At 47.0% G+C, this 22,607-nt stretch overlaps 1 protein-coding gene across 1 annotated transcript in view; it reads left to right on the forward strand.

The window, feature by feature from the left end:
• LOC148453355 (ciliogenesis and planar polarity effector 1-like) overlaps positions 1 to 22,607 on the forward strand; it is a gene marked incomplete at its 5' end in the record, with an annotated part of 101,483 nt that overhangs the window by 38,092 nt on the left and 40,784 nt on the right. The window contains 8 exons of the mRNA XM_088462227.1: positions 4,679 to 4,877; positions 5,130 to 5,762; positions 7,378 to 8,103; positions 9,998 to 10,167; positions 12,063 to 12,183; positions 18,571 to 18,628; positions 20,091 to 20,222; positions 20,440 to 20,547. Of these exons, the coding sequence (XP_088318353.1) occupies positions 4,679 to 4,877; positions 5,130 to 5,762; positions 7,378 to 8,103; positions 9,998 to 10,167; positions 12,063 to 12,183; positions 18,571 to 18,628; positions 20,091 to 20,222; positions 20,440 to 20,547 (2,147 nt within the window). The remainder of the gene's footprint in view (positions 1 to 4,678; positions 4,878 to 5,129; positions 5,763 to 7,377; positions 8,104 to 9,997; positions 10,168 to 12,062; positions 12,184 to 18,570; positions 18,629 to 20,090; positions 20,223 to 20,439; positions 20,548 to 22,607) is intronic.

The following is a 22,607-nucleotide window of genomic DNA, read 5'->3' on the forward strand; positions in this document are numbered from 1 at the left end:
CTGCGGAAGGTATTGCACACTATGCTCCAGGCTGGAGTTATAGTGGCGGTTCCATTCTCCCAGAGGGGCCAGGGTTTCTATTCAAATCTATTTTTGGTACAGAAACCCAATGGGTCATATCGTCCGATTCTCAACCTCAAAGCACTCAACAAGTCTTTGCGGGTCCCGAAGTTTCGGATGGAGACCCTACGGTCCATCATTCTGGCACTGGAACCTGGGGACTACTTGGTGTCATTGGACATACAGGACGCTTACCTGCATGTCCCTATTCTTTGGCGCCATCAACAGTTCCTCAGGTTTGCAATCCGCAGCGACCACTTCCAGTTTCGGGCGTTACCTTTTGGCCTGGCAACAGCACCACGTGTTTTCACCAAGGTGATGGCGGTCATGGCGGCTTCTCTGCGGCTGCAGGGAGTCCGCATGTTGCCGTATTTGGACGACCTGTTATTGGTGGCAGGATCTCCAGAGCTCCTGTTACGCCACTTGGACCTGACCATTGCACTGCTGCAACGGCACGGCTGGCTAATCAACTGGCAGAAGTCCACTCTAATCCCGTCTCGGAGGATTCTGCATCTTGGAGCCTTATTGGACTCGGGACAGCAAAGGATCTTCGTGACGGAGGACAAGATCTCTGCTTTACAGTCAAGGGTGCGCAGTTGCCTGCACAACCGCCGGGTGTCCTTACACTCGGCGATGAGGTTACTGGGCTCCATGGTGTCGGTGTTCGACATGGTGGAATACGCCCAGTTTCACTCCAGACCTCTGCAGCACCTGATCCTGTCCAAGTGGAACGGGCTGACTCAGTCTTTGAAGTCCCAGACGATTGTGCTCACCCAGGAGGTTCGCCTGTCCCTTGCGTGGTGGTTACAGACGACCCACCTCAACAAGGGACGTCCGTTCTGGGTTCCAAATTGGGTCCTGTTGACAACGGACGCCAGTCTTCGGGGCTGGGGAGCAGTTTCGGGTCCACACTTGTTCCAGGGCAGGTGGACGCCGACAGAAGCGGAGCTTCCAATAAATATCTTGGAACTCCGTGCGGTCTTCAATGCTCTCCAGCAGGCACAGCGGTTTCTCCAGGGTCGCCCGGTGCAGGTCCAGTCGGACAACGCTACCACCGTGGCCTACATAAACAGGCAAGGAGGAACTCGCAGTCGGGCGGCTCTCGTAGAGGTCTCTCGGATCCTGGTTTGGGCGGAGCGCAATCTTCCGGCCATATCAGCGGTCTTCATCCCGGGAGTGCTAAATTGGGAGGCGGACTTTCTAAGTCGCCAGGACGTTCATCCGGGGGAATGGTCCCTGCACCCGGATGTTTTTCAACTACTGGTGGACAGGTGGGGTCTTCCAGAAATCGACCTCATGGCGTCCCGGCACAACAACAAGTTGCCGGTGTACGGGTCTCGCACAAGAGACGAAGGGGCGTCTCTGGTGGATGCTCTGTCCGTCCGGTGGACGTTCCGGTTCGCATACCTGTTCCCTCCGGTCTCCCTTCTTCCACGGGTAATCCGGAAATTCAAACAGGAAGGAGGGACGCTCCTGTTGATAGCTCCCGCGTGGCCCAGACGGCACTGGTTCTCAGACCTTCAGGGTCTGTCCGTGGACATTCCTCTGCGGTTGCCGCTACGACCGGACCTTCTGTCTCAGGGTCCTTGCCTTCACCCGGACCTGACTCGGCTGTCTTTGACGGCGTGGCTGTTGAGACGGCCATGCTGAGGTCCCGGGGGTTTTCCAGCTCTGTGGTGCGTACCATGTTACGAGCTCGGAAACCGTCTTCCGCGAGGATATACCATCGCGTGTGGCATACGTTCTTCCAGTGGTGTCGACCGAGAGGTTATGCACCGCGGGAGTTTCGTCTGTCTCGGATTCTCGCCTTCCTGCAAGCGGGACTAGATCATGGGCTTCGCCTTGCTTCTTTGAAGGTACAGGTTTCGGCCCTATCTGTCTGGTTTCACCGTAGGATTGCTACAATCCCGGATGTGCGCACCTTTATGCAGGGTGTTCTCCGCATTCAGCCGCCCTTTGTTCCACCTGTGGCGCCTTGGGATTTGGCTGTGGTCCTGAGGGCTCTCCAAGGACCGCCGTTTGAACCACTGGGCTCAGTGGATCTTAAATGGCTAACAGCTAAGACTGTTTTCCTTCTGGCCATTGCTTCGGCCAGACGTGTTTCTGAGTTAGGGGCTCTTTCTTGTAGACCCCCTTTCTTGGTTTTTTATGGGAACAGGGCAGTGCTCCGCACTCGGCCCGAGTTTCTTCCCAAAGTTGTTTCCCAGTTTCATGTTAACGAGGAAATAGTTGTTCCGGCCTTTAACTCACCGGGTCTTTCCGTGGGTGAGGCCTCTTTGGATGTTGTGCGGGCCTTAAGGACTTATGTTGACCGCACTTCTTCGTTTAGGAAGTCGGACGCTTTGTTTGTCCTCTATGGCTTCCGTAAAAAGGGTTGGCCTGCTTCAAAGCAAACTTTGGCAGCCTGGATCCGTATGGCTATTTCTGAAGCTTATCTTCATGAAGGCCTACCGGTCCCTCCTTCTCTGAAGGCTCATTCCACTAGGTCTGTGGGTCCTTCGTGGGCAGCTCGACGTGGTGCCTCGGCAGTTCAGATCTGCAAGGCTGCTACGTGGTCTTCTGTCCATACCTTCGTGAGGTATTACAGGTTTGACACCTTCGCCTCTCAGGATGCTTCCTTCGGGCGGCGGATTCTCCTTTCTGCACAGGAGCGTCCCCACCCTTAAAGGATACTGCTTTGGGACATCCCCAAGGTATCCTGTGGATACCCTATGGACCCTGAAGTAGAAAATATGAGATATGGTAAGAACTTACCCTTGTTATCTCTATTTCTACGAAGTCCATAGGGTTCCACAGGACTCCCGCCCTGTCGCACCTGTGCTGCAGATGGGCTTTGCTCTGGTCACCGGTTTTCCGTCTCCCTCTGGTGAGAATGTGATTCTTGTATGTGTCCAGATCTTTGTTCTCTCTCTTCCTTCTCCTCCTCCGGCCTATGGCTTGGTAACTAACTGAGGTGCCTTGGCCCGGGGGCGGGGTATAGGAGGGGGACCTAGTGCATCCTGGGAGGCTGAAAGCTTAACTCTTTGGTGCCCTGCGACTGACGTCACACCTATACCCCAAGGTATCCTGTGGAACCCTATGGACTTCGTAGAAATAGAGATAACAAGGGTAAGTTCTTACCATATCTCATATTTTCCTCCATCACACTGCAGCAATATCAACAAAAATACTTGAATCCTACATGATAATAGAAATTCAGAGGTATTGGTTACATACATTTGCAAATATATGAATAAGCGCTGGGCCAACGTCAAGGCTCCTCTATACCGGCGTCCCTAACATTATGGGGTTCACGTCCGAGGTGCAGGGAACCCCAAAAGATTCCAGCCAAGGACCATCCCCAGGGCATCACACGAAAAAGGGAAAAATGTGATAGTGAAGTGTAAAGTATAGATGTGTAAAGATAATCAATAAGTGTTAATATAATGAGAGAGAATTAAAATTACATAAATATTAAAAGAAAAGCCGAGAGCTGACTCACCTAGGAGTATACTTTTTGTTTTCAGTATAATAACTAGCAGGCTAGAGAGATAGAGGGGGAGGAGCTCAGACTTGGGGCAGTTTAGGAAAAGTTACATAAACTCCTAGCCGATCCTCTTTACATCAACGATTCCAGTGTCCAACAGTGGGTTAATAAAAAACAAACATTTAATGTACTATAATTACAAAACCCCTGTTTTTGGTGAGAGATTTTTTAAATGCCCCCAACTGGTTCTTATGTAAATGGAAACAAGTTATATTTTTCCGCTGTCATTTAAACACTTGCCAATCGCTAGCCATATATTTACTATGGCAGGGGCTGGGTAGCCCACATGCCGAAAATTGCTTCCAAATGAAAGACATTGGTTAGGCTAAGAAATTAAAAAAAAAAAAAAAAAAAGTTTTACCATTTAAACTGGCTCATAAAAGAAAAAAGTTAAATTTGTTTTGGTTACGAGTTGGGAAATACCCTCCGGTTGTGAAATGGTTAAGGAAGGGATATTTGTTATTATCATTATCTGACTATTCATAGACCATCTGCACTATTTAAATAGACTGAGAGGCCAGTGTGTGTATGCTGTGCTACGAGAGCAGCGTTGGTCGCTGTGGAGACCATACACAAACAATCGGTGACTGAACGTGCCTTGGTTGGACGGGACAGGTAAAGTGAAACCTGCTGCCTTAGACTCACTGCTAGGGGCGGGCTACACCGTCACCATAATATGTAGACACACAATTGTAGCAGGCTGTATGTACAGATGAAAGCACAAGGACTACACAGGTAAAGTGTGACATGAACATAACCAAACTGAAGTGTTCATAGAAGAGGGTAAATGTAATAGCCTGCGACTTGCAGGCATCGGTGAGTTCCTGACGAGTCTGAATGATGGTTTGATGGGGCTTTTAAACGGCAAAAGCAGTTTGTTTTTGCCTTTTAAATGATTGTCCCTTTAAAACATCGGGCAGATACGCTGATGCCTGCATGTTATAGCTTATTACATTTACACTTAGGTCTCTAAGACATGCTAACAATACATTATACATGTATTACATTTTCAGTTCCCTATCATTACTGTACCTTAATTGAGTTATGTATCATTGTAACCTTTAAGTATGTGTTTGTGTTTTCTTCCATCAGCAGTGAGCCAGCTGTTTCTGCTACTTTCAGCTCTCCATTCCCAGAGTCTTTCTCCAATGCAGCTATGTCCTGCCAACCTCCAGCTTCCACCACAAACCAGCCGGAAGCCGTTCCCGATGGGGGGCAAAGCACTCAGCATGGCAACACGTCAGAGGCTTTTAGACAACTGTTCCAGGAGGAAATGTTTAGAGTACTTCAGGTAAAGTTACCACGTTTAAAAGCTGCCGGCCAATGTGCTGATGTCACAGGACGTTTAACCAATATAAAGGCCTACATGGAAATCAGTGACCTTGCAACTGTACACCTGTATCAACCAAATTAGTAAATTACCTTATATTTGTAGAAAACCTTTTTGTTCATAATAGTGCTGTAAATGTTAAAGGTATTTGGGAGTAAAGCAGGGGTACTTATTCTAATATTGCTCAATTAAGTTTATTTCATTACTTTCCAGCTCCAGCAAATTAACTTCATGAGCTTAATGCAAGTTATGGGGTCATCCTTTGCGGCTCTGCCAGCTGTGCAGCACATGTTACTACAGACATCACTAATGGAAAGGACTCCAATGATGAACGCTGCTGGGGGACAATCTATGCTTCAGGCCCTTAGTTCTGCCCCACAGAACTATCCCACTCTAGTACCTACCCCACAGAATCATGTTACTGTAGTACCTGCCCCACAGAACCATCCCACTCTAGTACCTACCCCACAGAATCATGTTACTGTAGTACCTACCCCACAGAATCATGTTACTGTAGTACCTACCCCACAGAACCATCCCACTGTAGTACCTGTCCCACAGAATCATGTAACTGTAGTTCCTACCCCACAACACCATGCCACTCCAGTACCAGCCCCACAGCACCATGCTACTCCAGTACCAGCCTCACAGCACCATGCTTCTCCGGTACCTGCCCCACAAAATCAAGTTACTGTAGTACCTGCCACACAACGCCATGCCACTCCAGTACCTGGTACACACATTAACCAGGTAACTGATTATACGTCACAAGCATACACGAGATGTCACGTCACTGCTGATGAGGGAAAGGACACACCTGACCACAGCAATAAGGAGAATCTGCAGGTATTGCTGTTACTTTTATACATATATATTCTCTATGCATGTAATACATTACCCGGCCACTAGTGTGTTATTGTGTTGTGGTGTGTGTGTGTATATGTGTGTGTTTGTACAAAAGTTTCCGGAAATTATTATGACTGAAGATGAGATATAGCTGGGTATTTTTAGTCATATAATTATGTTCCTGGCCACACCAAGACGATATCCTGTGTGCCAAATTAGTTTTATTATACTTATAATAATAATAATGTAATAATAATCCATTGGAATAGACCAATCTTTTGAATCCGACTTAGAAGAATTAACCCTTTAGCTTCTGACCGAGACTGGAAGGGAATTCAGAAAAGGGACCCACAGGGACTATGTGAGTGCAGGAAATAAAGATTGGCTTTGTCAAATGGATCACAATCCTTTTTAAATATACAATTCCCACTGGTGCTACTTGGCACTCAGACACTTACAGCACTGTGGCCACTTACAGCACTGTGGCCACTTACAGCACTGTGGTGCCCCCATTGTAGAAGGACTGTCGCTGCCACCAGTAAGCTCCTTTACTGGCACCTAAATCTGCTTAGTCCTGTGCGATGTGTAGCTGCCTTTATGTTGGTGACTGTAGCTGGTCCCTCCTAACCACTTACTTCCGAACACATTACTGGGCTGAGCACATTAGTTTAGGAAATGGATGTTACCTAAGCAGCTTTTTATATGGGGCTTTGCTGCCCTAGCTCTACTTATGGTTGAATCTCTCAACCCAGACTATCTCCACTAAGGCTGTTCTGAGAGACTTGGGTTTAAATCGGCCGCCCCCAAACTATCTTCAGGAGAGTAATGGTAGCCAGATCCCTACTGCTGCATCCAGAAAGCATTGTGGGACTCCTGTCACTTGAGACGTCAGCCCAGCACTGTCGGGACCAGCTAAATCGCACTGTGCCATATACTACAGTTACCAAAATAGGGCGTTGTAGCATCAGAGCTATAAGTTAAAACATTCCCTAGCACGTGGAGGGGGGACGGTGACCCAGGCCAGCCACATAGTCCAAATTTCATCTCTTCAGAGTGTTTCCATCTTCAGCCAGATCGCATTATGAGGGCTGTATGGCCACAGATGTTTCAAATGTGGAGCCAAAAGCAGCTTTGTTTATATTTTACTTATGATATGGTTGTGCCTTTATGTGCCGCAGGGCCGTAACTAGGGTAGTGCGACCAGTGCCATGGCACAGGGCACCGCAGGGTAGGGGGCGCTGTTTGGTTATAATTCTCACTAGTAGCTTCCTCTTGTTTTACCCTCAGCATCTCCTGGCCTCCCCTATCTCTTCCCTGGCCCTTCCCCATGAGGCCATGGCCCTTTTTCAGGTGCACTATCTTACATCTCGGGTTGAAAGACAAAATGTGTACTCCTCCAATACCCTGATATTCTTGCTTTATTCTTATTTTGTGTAGTTTGTGTGTGGAGTTGGCGATGTGTGTATATGTCCTCCTAGGTTTGGTTTTTAAAATAACAATGCAGAAATAAAATCGAAAAGTTATTTTAATTAATTTTGTACATTAAATGAAATGGGTTTCCTACATAAATTGTCTACCATGGCTAATATTATATGTGTTATATTTTTGTGCACAGAAGCTTCCTGAGCTCAGCATCCCATCCAACCAGGTTAGCGACGGGGGGAAAATTCCAGCAAACTTGGGATTATTAAGAACAACTCCTAGCCAAGGTCTGCCATTATTAACTCCATCAGTTCTACAGAAGACTCCTACTCTCATCCCACCTCAGGGGTTGAGTAGTCTCAATGGATTCCCACTACTAAAGCTACGCACTGAGCCCCATATCCTACAACTGCGGGTTGATCATCTCCCACAATGTAACAATCGTCCCCCCCTCAGGGAAGCTTGGGGGCCATCGAACTCTGCCCAGAGGGCAACCAGCTCTCAACCATCCAATAATGTTCCATGTTACACAGGTCTCGGCAATACTGGTATCAAAGTCTTAAAAAGAACAGAGGATAGTCAGAAATGGGCAGAACTTGTCATGAAAAGACTCTCCGAACATCCAATTGCGGATTCATCCAAACCACACAAAAGTTCTCGTGTCCACCAACCTTTTCATAAAACAAAAGAGAAGAGAGAAAATCCTGAAATAGATTTGTTTGAGAGGCCACAGAACAACGTAGGAATGCCTTTACTGCACCTGCGCACGGATCCGGTGCTCTTTGTCCCACCCATTCCACGCCCCAACTTCACAGTCCCAATGGTGCCACCTCTGTCTAATGCCAAGTCCGATCTGTCAAAGATACCACCACAGACAGCAATCACACTGCTTAAGACAGACTTTACCAAACAGATACAGGTAAATAATCTACTCATTGTATCAAAACAATGTTATAATGAATCTGCTGGTTTATATTCCATGGTCAAGTCCTGGTGACCTTAGACACCTTAATAGAAGGAATGAAACTGAACTCACCTTTTATGTGGGGGTGTTTATATGAAACTGACAATGTGGCAAATGCTAATTACAGATGTGTCCCCCCTACATCTATCCTCAGTACGCATTGCAGTGTGACATGCCTGGTGTGAGCGAGCCTCCAGGTCCCGCGCTACTCACTCTGCTAGCGTTGGGCATTTTGTTTTTTGCCAACTATGCGTCTAAGTAGCAATGTGATGCGACTAGGTTAATTTGATACGTGACAGTTGTACAATCTATCTGTGAGCGACTGAGTCCGTATACGGAACTTGGTGTGGAAAAAGGCTGTGTCCACTGCATTGCATGCTGATGGAGCGACTCAGCCGTACACAGATATACAAGTGTCACAAAGCAAATGAATCAGCACTGTCTGCTGGTGCGTCCTAGTCACTTCACATTTTTGTCCAAAAAAGATGCCTGGCACTAGCAGAGTCACACAGAACCTGGTGCGCCAAGAAGGGATGTTTGGCGTCACTGCAGCAAAGATGTGCGAGAACACATCTGTTATACGGTGGGGCGGCACAGACGGTGTAATGGTTAGCATTACTGCCTCACAGCACTGAGGTCATGGGGTCAATTCCCACCACGGCCCTACCTGTGTGGAGTTTGTATATTCGCCCTGTGCTTGCGTGGGTTTCCTCCGGGTACTCCGGTTTCCTCCCACACTACAAAAATATACTGGTAGGTTAATTAGCTCCCAACACAAATTAACCCTAGTGTGTATGTGTGTGCGTATGTGATAGGGTATATAGAGTGTAAGCTCCACTGGGGCAGGGACTGATGTGAATGGTAAGATATTCTCTGTAAAGTGCTGCGGAATATGTGTGAGCTATATAAATAACTGGTAATAATAATATACGGTGTTAAGTTCAATACTTAAATAATGGTCTATTACGTCACTAAAGCTGTGAGTCAGTGTGGTGTCTCAGTAATGCTAACACTGGTGTTAGCAGAAATTGCAGTTGGGATATGGTAAGTGAGAACTAAAACCGTGTGTGCTCGATAGATATATAACAGTTTATCTGAGCTTGCAATTATAAGCATGCTATTTAGTAAAATAACTGTAAGAGCAAATATAAGGATGGTATATATCCTATAACAGTACATGTGTGGCAATGAAGATATGATAACCATTGAGGGATAATACTATAGTAGGTATAATACATTGTGGACGCACTACTGTGATTAACGATATGGTGCGTAATTATGCACATGCATGTGTAACACAAACACAAAACAGACAGCCTGAACAGGGGAAGCGATGCAGTTAGAGGTGTGGTGGGAAGGTGGGAAGGTGGGGATTGGAGGAATGTATGGGATCCTTCGGATGGGATAATTGTGTATTGCAGGGAAACAGGTGCAATCGTCTGAACTACCTCTAGCAGAGGAACAGTCAGTAGAGGGGGGGGGGTTCTCCCTTGATTAGCACTTATGTAGTTTGTGTGCATACATACAGCAGATGACGGTGTTCTACCATTTACACCACCTATAGAAAATGCACAACATTCGCGGTAACAGCTGTGTTGAAACGGAAAATAAAGCCTTGTAACATAATATATTATTTTGGGAACATTTAAAGAGAAGCACAACCAGCACCTGATGCTGACCAATAGGATCCAGGTCAAACATCTAATTGGTCACTGGCGTAGATTACCAGACCAGTGTAAATTTGGATTACGTCACCCTGAGTGGAGTTGCCAGCGTTCCTTGCAGCCGGTTTGGTAATCCTGATATCTAGTTACATTAAACATATAGTATATTATCCTTCTGTTCTCAGAGTCTCCACCTCAGTTCCTCACCTAGACTCATTCCGCTGGAGAACCTGATTGCGTTTGAACGGGATGCTGCACACAGAGCCCCTGGCACAGCAGAGGATAGTGTGCAGCTGCTGAAAGCAAACATCCAGCCTTTTGAAGAAGTGCTGAAAGCTGAGGACAGCATTAAAAGGTACAAATCCTACTTAAAACGACTACAATGAGCCAATAGCATTGCACTTATATTTTTAAAACCGTTTTAAATGTTCCTCTTAGAGGCTGTATAATTTCAAAATTGAAAAACATCTCCAACGTTATATATCCCTTTTGTGCATGGTAAGAGTACACTTAAAGGTTAATATATCAAGCAGAGAAAAGAGAAGAGAAGTGAAGTGAACCAGTGGAGAGGTTGCCCGTAGCAACCAATCAACTCCTTAGAGCATGGTTGCCTAAACGCAGGCCTCTAGGAACCCTAACAGTCACGGTTTTAAGACTATCCATGCTAGATCAGAAAATGGTATAATCAAACTGACTGAGGTACTAATTAAGTCACCTGTGCATAAACATGGATCTCATTAAAACCTGGACTGTTAGGGTGTCTTGAGGACTGAGGAGCTCATTCAGACCCGCTCACTACATGCGTTCGCTCGCACCCTGCGTATTTGCATCTGCGTATGCAAATCCAGCGCACGCCCAGCAAGGCAGGCGATCGCACGGCAAGGCATTAGCAGGCCCACTATGTCTTGGCGTGCGATCACTTTGTGTATGTAGACGCCCACTAGCCATTCATAAGACGCCCACTTGCGCACGTCATCTCCTGGAAGTGCATGAAACCATTGGTACACCGAGCACCATCGAATGCGATCGCAGGGCTTGAGGTTGACTATACCCTGCCGCAAGTACTGCGATCACTTCAGTGTGAAATACAACCAAGTGACGTGTCCTATAACGCTGCCTTTTAATTATGCACGTCTCTGAAACAGCGTTGAGACACTCAGGCACGCCTGCGTTCGCACCTCCACTCCCCCGTTTCTAGTGGACTGCCCCTGTCACACCTACAAACGGCTTCTCCTGTCACTCTGCTGGGCTGTCTGTGTACAGCGAGCGAACGCTTCCCGATCTCTCGCACTGGCCTGCGCACGCGCATTGCGATGCATTCACATGCGCAGATTACAAATTTCGGCCAGCTACGAGCGATCGCATCCTAGCGGGCAGGTCTGAATCGGCTCCTGAGTTTGGGAACCACTGTCTTAGGATGTTATGTCTACTGTCGCTTTTCGGGATGCGGTCAGCATCCCGATGTGCAGGATACCGGCACCGGAATCCCGACATCTGTCAGAATCATGGCGCCGGCATCCAAAGGTAGGTAGCGGGGTTAGGCACTAGGGAGAGGGTTAGGGTTAGGCACTAAGGGGGGAGGGTTAGGTTTAGGGTGTGAGGAGGGGGATGTTAGGTTTAGGCACTAGGGTGGGAGGTTAGGTTTAGACACCGGGTAGGGTTAGGATCCCGACTGACAGGTGTCTGTGTTCTAACCCTGTGGGGATGCCGGCGTCAGGATTTTGCCCGCCGATATCCCGAGCACCTTCATCCCATACTCAACCCACATTTTCAGGAGGGCTCTGGGAGGGGATAACATGATTTTATACTTGCGTTAAAACGCTTCTCTGAATCACTCGGGGGACTTGGTACTTTTTTGTTATAAAGTCTCTCCCTCTATATTTGTGGTGGCGGTGACCGGATTCCATCTGGAGGTAGACCCATAAAGTAAGCTGGTGGGCCGCAGGTGGAAGTAATGGCACCTCCTCGGACCGCTTTTAGCATCCAGCAGTTGCACGGCTGTGGAAATGCCGATCAAAATATAAAATATAAAAGTAAATGTAGGCTTAAAAAAGAAAACAAACAAAAAAACCTATTTAAAAAAAATCAAGTGAGAGGCACAAAACGCTGTCTCTTACAGGCAGCCAGTGAGAGCTGTGAGGGGCCTCCCTACAGTTCTATGCTTAACTTGTGCTAGACTGACATAGCCTGCTTATACAATAGATTCTCTGTAGGACACAGAGTAAACATTTTTATGTTATCTCAATTTAGACAGAAAAGACGCATTTTGCAGGAAAAAGGTGAAAAGAAAGTGAAAAAAACATCTGTTACCTTCCGCCCAGAGGACTCCATCATCAAGCCAAATAATTTTGATACGGTCGTGCAGATGGAGGTATGATTGAGTCATTTCAATATTCCATTCTTGTTCTTGGATTAAACCGCACCAAAAGAAGGCAAGGCACTTGAGCAATAAGCTCCTCCTCCTTCTGTGGTTATTGTAATCCCTCGCAGTGCCTAGCAGCCTCAGTTGTACAAGTGGCTTAGACACAGGCTCTTTCCCAATCTTCAGTGTTGTGTTTTTTTTTTTTTGTTAAATGAAGGATTTTGGACCTGATTCAGAGATGAGCGCTAATGCAATCGCAACTTCATTCTCTGACGGATCGCAGTTGCTAAAGTATGCTAATGCCTTCCAAAGCTTAGCCGATCATAGGCACGCCCACTTCTGCCTTCTCACATCCATCTGAGGAAATGCACCAGCATAAACAGCGACGCACATCGGGCAGTCACGCAGCTTGTAAATCACGTTTGACCAGCCGTAAGCACTGCAGCTCTCTTGGCACGCAGAGCGCTCCCATGCTGTGAAGGAGAACGCAATGGCTATATGCATGCTCATGAAGCGGCATTTAAACTGACTGACACGACTGCGTTTTTCTCCTTCATCCACTAGGGGACACTGGAGTTCAAGACAGTGGGGTATAGACGGTGGTAGAGTAGAGCCTGGCACTTTAAAAAAAATCTAGAACTTTGACTGGCTCCTCCCCCTCTATGCCCCATCAGCCCCAGTTTTTAGAATGTGCCCGAGAGAGCCGGAAGCACATCAGGCTGTCTCCAGCCTTTTTTGAGTATAATTTATTTTATTTTATTTTTTTAGAGCTTTTTATTTAAAGCATTGAGGACAGGCAGACTGTTTACTGTGGCAGTCTGCCTGCTACGTGGGAGCCGCCGGGAGGGCACCACACGGCTACTGCAGCCTGTGTCCGGTGACCCTGCGGGGGGACTTTAAACAGAGTCATCGGACTCCATGAGTACCCGAACACAACTGAAACCGGTTCGTGTCCGGGTTTCCTCATTTGCCCCCCAGCCCAGCAACCCGGCCGCAGCAGTTTGTAAGTATATCCCACCACTCCTGACTAGCTGGAGCGGTGGGCCAAAACGCTGGGCTTAGGGACAGCGCGTGCTGCGCGCTTGTCATACACAGCTCCTTCCATCCTGCCACGTGGTGGTGTCGGAGCTGCTGACGAGACCCGCCGCTGCACTCAACAGTCAGCGTCAGGGTCTCTGGCTTATTCCTAGCCATCACCCTCTTAATTGAAGGAGGGAATGGAGCGCGGCCCCTGCAACATCAAAAGCGCGGTGATGCCGCGGCGGTCACTGAGGACACCTGCTCCTCCCTCTTCTATATAGGAGTTGTAATGCTGGGTGAGTAGATCACACAGTAATGATAGACGCCGCACTGCTGCTCATTAAACAGTACAGCGCTGACAGGCGAGGTCCCGCCATCTGCCACAAGCAGTGTAAGGTGCCGGCTTCGGAAGCCAGACGAGTCCCTCTACAGGAGGCAGTGCAGCGCTGACAAGCAGCGCGGTCCTTGGCCCCTGCGCAGAGTAGGCTGCTCTTGTTGAGAACAAGGGCTCAAACTTATAAATAAGTGCGCAGAGGTGAGCCTTACAGTGCGCACGCGCATATATATAAAAGCCGGTATTACGGAAAGGGCGCGTCATGCATGTTAGCGGCGCCATCTATAGTCTGGCCCGTGCTCTCCCTCATCTGAGAGCAGCGCGGTTCTACCAGTGCTCGCTTCAGCAGATAGATTAGCTCTATAGCAAAAGGGCTTTAATGTTATAACTAACCAGCAGCTCTCCTCTAATGTACAAAGGAGGAGACGCCGCGACCCTATGCTTTTTAGTGGCTGGGCTGACAGACGGAGCGGTGTCATCCCACAGCCCCTGGACGGGCACTTAGTACTTCAGCGGCGGCATGGCTTCCTCCACTAACGTGTAGCAGCCTGCTTTTGGGGGTGTTTTCCTGTTAGCGCAGCAGCGCAGACATTCTCTGCATTAGTCCCCCCGCGAAGAGGCACCCGGACGGAGTGCTGTGCAGACAGCCGCCTGCATGAGGGAAAGCACATTAAGTGTAATGGTTAGCGTTACTGCCTCACAGCACTGAGGTTATGGGTTCAGTTCCCGCTACGGCCCTAACTGTGTGGAGTTTGTATATTCTCCCTGTACTTACGTGGGTTTCCTACGGGTACTCCGGTTTCCTCCCACACTCCAACAGCCGCCTCCCGTTTTCCCTCTTTCTGGCTGCCCTAACAGCAGGGATTATTAGCGTGGGTCTCCTACGCGCCACCCTCCCCCTCCTACGCTGGGAATGCTGAAGCGCAAAAGGTAGGGGATGCCTGTCACTGTTTGACAGGAGTAGTGCTAGCTATAGTAGATAGCTGGTTGCTAGCAGTATGGGAACTAGCCCAATACCCTTTTTGCTTAACACAGCATTATGCGGTTATGAAAGTAAATGACTGGTATTACCCCCTGTCAGGCTTCCCCTTGGTTCTATACAAAGGGTGCATAGCTTAATCTAATTGCTTGTGAAGGCTACCTCAGGGTGCACTAGCTACCCTGCCTAAATGAACATTGTTTTACATTGGCTCACCTTAGTCACTGTTCTGGTGCTGCTGCCAGAATTTATGGTTATAGCATACCCTTAACCCAGGGTTAGCAGATTATTGCGTCCCATACCCAGGTTATGGCTCACCTTATAGAGGGGCAGTACTCTTCCCATGCATATATGTGGCAGCACATATACTAACTTATAGGCTGGTCTTTAAAAACTTCTAGTTCTCGCCAGCCTTCTGTGTTTACCTTAGAAGGTATGCATATGTGCATCTATATAGATTATATTTTAGGTGCTCCATTCAGCAGCACATACAAGAGGAAGTTAGTTACTGCCGGTGTGGGGGTTGGCATTACTGCCTCACAGCATGGAGGTTGTCTTTTTGATTCCCGCTTTTAAAGTAAGTAACCAGTAACAGAAGGGTCCCAGGATAGTCTGGGATAGCACGCTGCTAAAATATCCTGCTTCCTATGCCGTAGCAGAATGACGACCACAGGCGGCACATGAGCAGTTCCCCTGCGTGGAGGTAAGCCACATGTATGTATGTATTTGTATTTTATACTAAGCCCTGCTTTAAAATATATACATGTCTGAAGTGAATTTTGTCTTGTGGCTCAATTCCTTCCATAGCTCTACTATTGCTCATGTTCTATTTTCAAAATATTATCGTCACCTACTAATCTTGTATGTAGGTATGCATGTTTGGAGATAAATATCTATCGCTTCTTATCCTTACCATATGGGTAGAGGTAGGATCTGTTATCAGTTTTATGTCTGGTACATAGCATATTTTAAAAGAGAGGTTCTGCGATTGGAGGCTGGACTCTCCTGATGCGGTAGTTAATACAATAACTCCGCTTTACACCATCTGTCCCTAGGGTTTTGTATGTGGGTATATACCTATATTCCACGGTTTGGAAGCCGCCTGGGATTACCAATAGCTGTCAGCTTTATCCATATATATATATTAATGGTGGCTCTATAGACTAGAGTCAAGTTCTGCAGCTTACATAATGATAGTCGCAATTCCCTAAGGCATTGCTTCTATTATGAACCCTATACATAACTGGGGCCTTCTTGTATGTACATGTGTATATATATATATATATATATATATATATATATATATCATATGTACTTTAATCCTCCTGGGGTTATAGTTCTGTTCTTGTATATATATATATATAGCATGCTGATCTCCTGAGGCAGGACATGTATAGATATGGCATGCTGATCTCCCCGTGCAGGAGTCTGACAAGTAAACTTGCTGTGTGGGCACTACTCTTCCTTTCAAAGAGATTGCCTTCTCATGCAACTATGTTGTCTGTGTGTATGTGTGTATATATACTGATATATTCCCATTCCTTGTATGAATATTTTCTAATAATTGGAAAAACCTGGTTTTTAACCCTATTGGGGTTATCACTACAGATATATCCCTTCTTTTCTGGGGATAACGAACGCACTCTGTCTATTTACAGGTACCCTTCTCCGTATAGATTCCGGTACTCCATATTATTGTCTTGTCACATATCTCAATACATGAGTGTCTAAAGGGCCCCTAGGTACACTCTATCTGTACATAGAGCATCCAGGTTCTATTCCATCCTCAGGGCTTCATTTGTTAAATTAAATGAAGGCCTAGGGCCACCCGCTGATATAGGCAGGGTCAGGCCTGGATTGTATTAGATTTGTGGGCGTAATACACACTTCACCATTATAAGTGTTAATGTACTGATACTTACACGAGCAGACCGTTTTCTGTTTTATGAAAAGTTTCTATATGGATACACATCCCTAATATAACCAGCTCAGGTGCAGAGTACTGTTGTACAACCTTCTTGTCTCCACTAACATTTTGCTAGTTTATACAGTGTCTTCTACCTCAACATCTCCAGGCTGAAGTCCGTGCTGTAGAGCATAGGGTCTTAGCCCACTGAAGCTACTCCCTATACCTGATGGGGCAGGTTGCTGTGAGATGGAAAAGGTCAGTGACATTCTACATAGCGTCCAGAGGGCTTTTGGACGCTCATAGGTAAGCGGGCTTACCCCACTAATGCCCAACCTGACATGGCATAGCCGTTATTCTCCCTTATGCACCCTAGTGGTAGTCCTAACAGCCATCCGCTCTGTTAATCAGTTGGCTCTACATTTTAGAGCTTCCCTGGTGCATAGTTTTAACATTGAGATTAGTGACACTATTCTACTAGAATCTGTTGACTGGTACTTTCAGGGTTGTCCTAGTGCTCTAGCCTTGCTGTATGGAATGCTTCCCTATATTGGTAGCTCTCCCTGGGTGGCTGTTGCATACGTGCTCTTTAACTGCTAGGGTATCCTGTGTGTTTCAGAATATGCTCAGGCCAGCAGTTGGTACTGACTACGCACTTCTATCATGTTGGGAATTGTCTGTTGTTTTGGAGTTTGTGGCTGTGATTTTCTTTTCAGCCTCAGGTGTTCAGTCGCTGTTTTCTACTCTGTTTTCGGAGTGGGGTTCTGCTGTCTGACCCTCTGAAGGTATTGTAATCTCAATCCTCTAGATGCTGCCTCTGCTTTGTCCCCAGTGTGATCTCCACTCATGGGAGACTTCTATGGTCTTTTCCTTCTGCTGGTTTACAACTTTGTAGTAGTTGGACCTCCAGAATGGTTGAGGGTGACTGTTCGGCCTTGACTTTTACCTCCCTGCAAACTCTTTGTTAGGAGTCTGTGGACAGGATCAGCACTGTTTCTGTAGATTGGTATCGTTATACTTGTATCTATATGATTATGTCCAACAGTGCTGGTTTTCTACTATCTGCGACAGCTGCAGTTTCCTGTTTCCGAATCTGGTACGGTTTTCTCAAATTTTGTTCTCGGGTTACTGCCCTTCTCATATGGATTCTGGTTGGAGCTCTCTGCTCCCAATAGTCTGGCTTGGTCTGTTTTCAGCTGAGTTTACAGTGTTCTGATGCTTCTCACCTGAGGGTGTTTTCTCGCTAGCCACTTATTCCATTCTATTTACGCTGTAAGTTGTGGAATTTCTGTGTCTGTTCCGCTTGGAGTTCTGATTGTCTCCTGGCTCACTACACTTGATCCTCCGCTCTTGCCTTCCGTTGAACCTCTGGTTCTTGGCGGTCCCTGTTTCTGTTGGCCAAAGGGTCGGCATGTTCTCCGCGCTTCCCACCCAGGAGGTTGGCTTTGGGACGTCCCCACTGACTTGAACTCCAGTGTCCCCTAGTGGATGAAGGAGAAAACAGGATTTTGGTACTTACCGATAAATCCCTTTCTCTGATTCCACAGGGGACACTGGACGCCCGCCCAGCGCTGCGTACCTGCCAGTTGTTTGGTTCCTTCTATGATTGTGTGACTGCATAATTCCCTGCAGTGGTTTCCTCTGTTCTCCTTCAGTCGGTCTTGTTCCGTTCTGTGGTCTTCTCCTTCTCCTTGTTTTCCTGTTGTCCTCCGTCTCCTCTCGGGCTCAGTTCTTAAACTGGGGCTCATGGGGCATAGAGGGGGAGGAGCCAGTCACAGTTCTAGATTTTTTTTAAAGTGCCAGGCTCTACTCTACCACCTTCTATACCCCACTGTCTTGAACTCCAGTGTCCCCTGTGGAATCGGAGAAAGGGATTTATCGGTAAGTACCAAAATCCTGTTTTCTAACCACCACTGGTGGTGGCAACGACTATTATCCCATAACTTGGGGCACCATGGTACTGCACTGCTGAGGAGCAGGAGGATGATACCATTGGTGGTGGCAATGACTATTATCCCATAACTTGGGGCACAATGGTACTGCACTGCTGAGGAGGAGGAGGATGATACAAGTTTTGCAATTATACAGACGCGTATCTATTTTTCAATTTTCTCAATAAATCTTGAACTAATTGGAGGAATATATTTTTGTCCCTAGGATGTACGTCATGAGAAGCAGGATTTAGAGGACGGTAACGAATTCATCATTCCGTTGGGTAAGTTAATTGTATCTATTCTCAAATAAACCACTGCTACCAAGGGGCAGTGATATGATGGAGGCTGCCATTTTGAGGGCTGAACCAATATTTATGATGATGCAGTGAATATTAGTTCAGCCCACTAAATAAGTGTATCCTGCATGTGTAGGATATGAGCACACTTTGTAACGACATGTATTACTTGATAAAGTCTGTAAATTGCTACTGTTACTATGTATAGGTGTACTGCTCTACTATACTATGGGGAGACTGGACCCTTGGATATCCCAGAGCTGACCTAGAGGTAGATCTAAGGGGAATAGCAGAAAAGTATATTGATACAACATTTGAGATGTTAGAAAGGGTTGGTGTTATTGAGGGCTTTGTAGGTGAGGGTGAGTACTTTGAATTGGATTGTGGTGGACACGGGGAGCCAGTGTAGAGATTTGCAACGTGGTGCAGCGAGAGAGGAAGACCAGTCTTGTAGAGACATTTAAAATGGATTGAAGCAGGGATAGGTGGTAGAGAGGAATACCAGTTACCAGTAGGTTGCAGTAGTCATGGCGGGAGATGATGAGAGACAGAAATATTGCCAATATTTTCTTCTCTAAGGTGGAGTGTCAGCACTGGAAGAGACCGATATTACAGACCTACCAACAAGTTGAGAATGTGTAATGGTACATCAGTATGCTGTGATTGCCATTCTTCTCCCTCTCCCAGTGAGGGTAGCAGAGCCGTAACTAGACTTTTTGGTGCTCTGTGCCAGAGAGAACATTGGCGCCCCCCCCCCTCCCCATTTTTTAAATTGGGACATAAGATAGTCCACCTGAAAAAGGGTCATGGCCTCATGGGGAAGGGCCAGGGAAGAGATAGGGGAGGCCAGGAGATGCTGGGGATGAAAGAAGAGGAAGCTACAAGTGAGAATGATAATAAACAAGAAAACTGACAGACCCAAACAGCGCCCCCTGTCCTGCGCCATGGCACTTGGTCGTACCACCCTAGTTACAGCCCTGGAGGGTAGTGTGGGTCAGGTGATTCCATCCTGCCCAGTAATGTAGGGTCATCACTCCTATATTATCTGTAAGACATGTGACATTAGATTACTTTTCATTGTCTTGTCCATCCCCCTTCATGCATCTTATTTGCATTGCATCTGCAGCATATTGTTTTAAAGGGTCACCGTATCAGTGTATTCTCATAGCATAGCCCTAAATTACAGCATGACACTTAGGAGGAGATTTATCAAAACATCTAAACCGGAAAAGTGGAGGTGTCGCCGATAGCAGCCAATCAGAATATAGTTGTCATTTTTCTAGTACAGGCTAAAAAGTGATAGCTATAATCTGATTGGTTGTTATGGACTGGATATATCCCCTCCTTGGTATTGTTGTAGTTGTGTACTATCAAATCATGTCTCTAGGCTTTGTGTAACATCTGTATGACGTGAGTGTTGATGCTACAGTACTGTACTTTATTTCAGGCACATTCGGGTCAGTGCTGTCAGATAAGATTACAGAGACTCCTGTCCCTTCTTCGGCAGAGTTACATTATATGGCTGCCACAATGAAGAGAGCACCTAAGATACGGGACGCCAGCACCAACACCGACTACGGTAATGCCAAGACTTTGGAATTGGCTTACATGCAGTTTTGGGCTGTGCAGCCTTATTTTTGCATGTAGTAGTATCTGTAATTAGTCTAAGTTTGACTGTAGTAAAATTATTCAGTTGCCAATTAATTATGAATTTCACTGTTTTGATTAATGCACGACTACAATCAGCTCAATAAACCTTTGCTTTATATATCACACACTAATCTGCTTGGCTGCAGCCTCTATTGCGACAGACTCTAAGTCTCATAAGGACACAGGGACAGAGTGTGAAGAATTTCCTAGTAATCACTTGGCCGACAACCCTCCTCTTCCTCCTCCTCCTCCAGGTCTGACCTCACAACTTTACATTGATTTGCATGCTTCATTTATTTGCACAGTTTCGTCTGATTAAAATTATAGATCGATTATTGCCACCGACACCAAGGACTGCATTAAGAAACTTTCTATCAGTAATTCAGCAGCTTTTATAGAACTTCTTGTTGCTCCGAGCTGTCTCCTCCTCCATTGTTAGGTACAGGGGGTCGTGTGACTCTGGCAGCCCTATGTAAATGTAGACATAAAGTATATAATGAACATAGTAATGTTTCCGCAGCCCCACTTTAGAATGTTACATAATTTTGGAGCTGTCCTACGATATAAACCAATGTAAGCATACAGATCCCTCTTTGTAATGGAGTATTCACTATAAAGATTGTCAAGATGAAGTATCACGTATTTTCTATAAGCCGAGATTAGGCAGAGTATTGTGTTCTAGTTGTCACCTGCTGGGGATAATATCGGATATCTATGTGTATCTCAGCCTACTATAGGACTGTAGCGTAACAAATATAAGAATAAAGTCACCTTTATAATAGACACTGTTTCACTTTTGTTTAGTCTATGTCATGTGAATTGGAATTTAAAGTTCTATTACAACCTAAGGGCCGTATTCAGTTAGTGGCGAAAACGTGCGTTTTTCAGGAAAAATTTTTTATTACATTTTCACCAGAAAGCTGGCGAAAACAGGCGCAGAAAAACTGGAGAAAAGTTTTCTCCAGACCAGGAGGAAAAAAAATGCAGAATCCCTATTTTTGGCTAAACATGTGGGGATTTCTTTCAGAACCCTTTGGACACTTCCCGAATGATAAATTAGCAAACGGCCACGCAAATTTTGGGCAAAAAATTTTTAAAAAAAAAAAAAAGATTGAAAGCTATTTTTTCTACTTCAGGGTCCATAGGGTATCCACAGGATACCTTGGGGTATAGGTGTGACGTCAGTCGCAGGGCACCAAAGAGTTAAGCTTTCAGCCTCCCAGGATGCACTAGGTCCCCCTCCTATACCCCGCCCCCGGGCCAAGGCACCTCAGTTTAGTTTGGTGCCCGGCCGGAGTCGGGTGCACCTGTTGGAGTGGGGGCTAGAAGAGCCCCTGAAGCTTATTCTTCATGCAGCTGTGGCTGCACAACTGGATGAACAGCATGGACAGTCAGTCCTGACGTCCATGCTGTCTTCCCTACACCCCGCCGGTACCAGAACGCCGGTACTGATCCGGGGATGCTGGTGGGCGTCTGGGGTCACAGCTAGCGGTGACCCCAGATGCTCCGGACCATGGCCGGATTCAAGGGGGACAGAGGTAAGCAGCGGGGTCCCGCGGTGGGTCCCCACTGATCACATGGTCCTAAGTCCCCAGGCAGGGGGCTCCCTGGGGACTGGCTGCAGCGTGGAGCCAGGCGACCAACCTGCGCTTCCACTACCCCCTGGGACAGCGGACCGCAGCAGAGCGGTAGCGCTGCGGCGTCCCAGGGGTTAAATGCATGCCAGGGGAGCGCGCCTTCCCTGTCTCACAGCCGGCGCCTCCCCCGCTGCACACAGCCCTCTCTGCATGCTGCCGACTGGTCCTGTGGCAGCGCTCCTCCCCCAGGCCAGCCTCCTCTCTGCTCCTCGGCGGCCATCTTCTCCAGAACGCATGGTGAACGCTGCTGGAAGCGCTGGACGGAAGCATCGTGGTCTGGGTCCCCCCGCATACCTCTCCTCCGCTGTGGTCAGGTCTGTGTATGCAGCGCTGTGTCCTACCAGGCCCTGTGTCTGTGTAGTTGAGTGATCAGCGCTGTTAGTGCAGGAATTGTTATTTTTCTGCATTGTATGTGACTGTGCTAGCGCTGCTGCCTGTAATCTTTTCTTCATCTAAACTGTCAGCTTTATTACTGTCCCTGTTCTTTCTGCTAAAGCCCTTGCGGTGCGGTGCTGCAGGGTGGTCTCTCGCCTATTTAATACTTAATTGGTGAGAGAGGTCACATACGTGGTGCCATCATGTCTGAAAGTGATTTTCCCCTCCGGCTACAGTGTACCATGTGCAAAGTACCGTTAGCGGAGGGGGAGGGTAGCGCGGAGGGCCTTTGCCGGCAGTGT

The sequence above is a fragment of the Taudactylus pleione genome, unplaced genomic scaffold, assembly GCF_031769625.1.
Source record: "Taudactylus pleione unplaced genomic scaffold, aTauple2 ptg001165l, whole genome shotgun sequence".
Taxonomy (NCBI): Eukaryota; Metazoa; Chordata; class Amphibia; order Anura; family Myobatrachidae; genus Taudactylus; species Taudactylus pleione.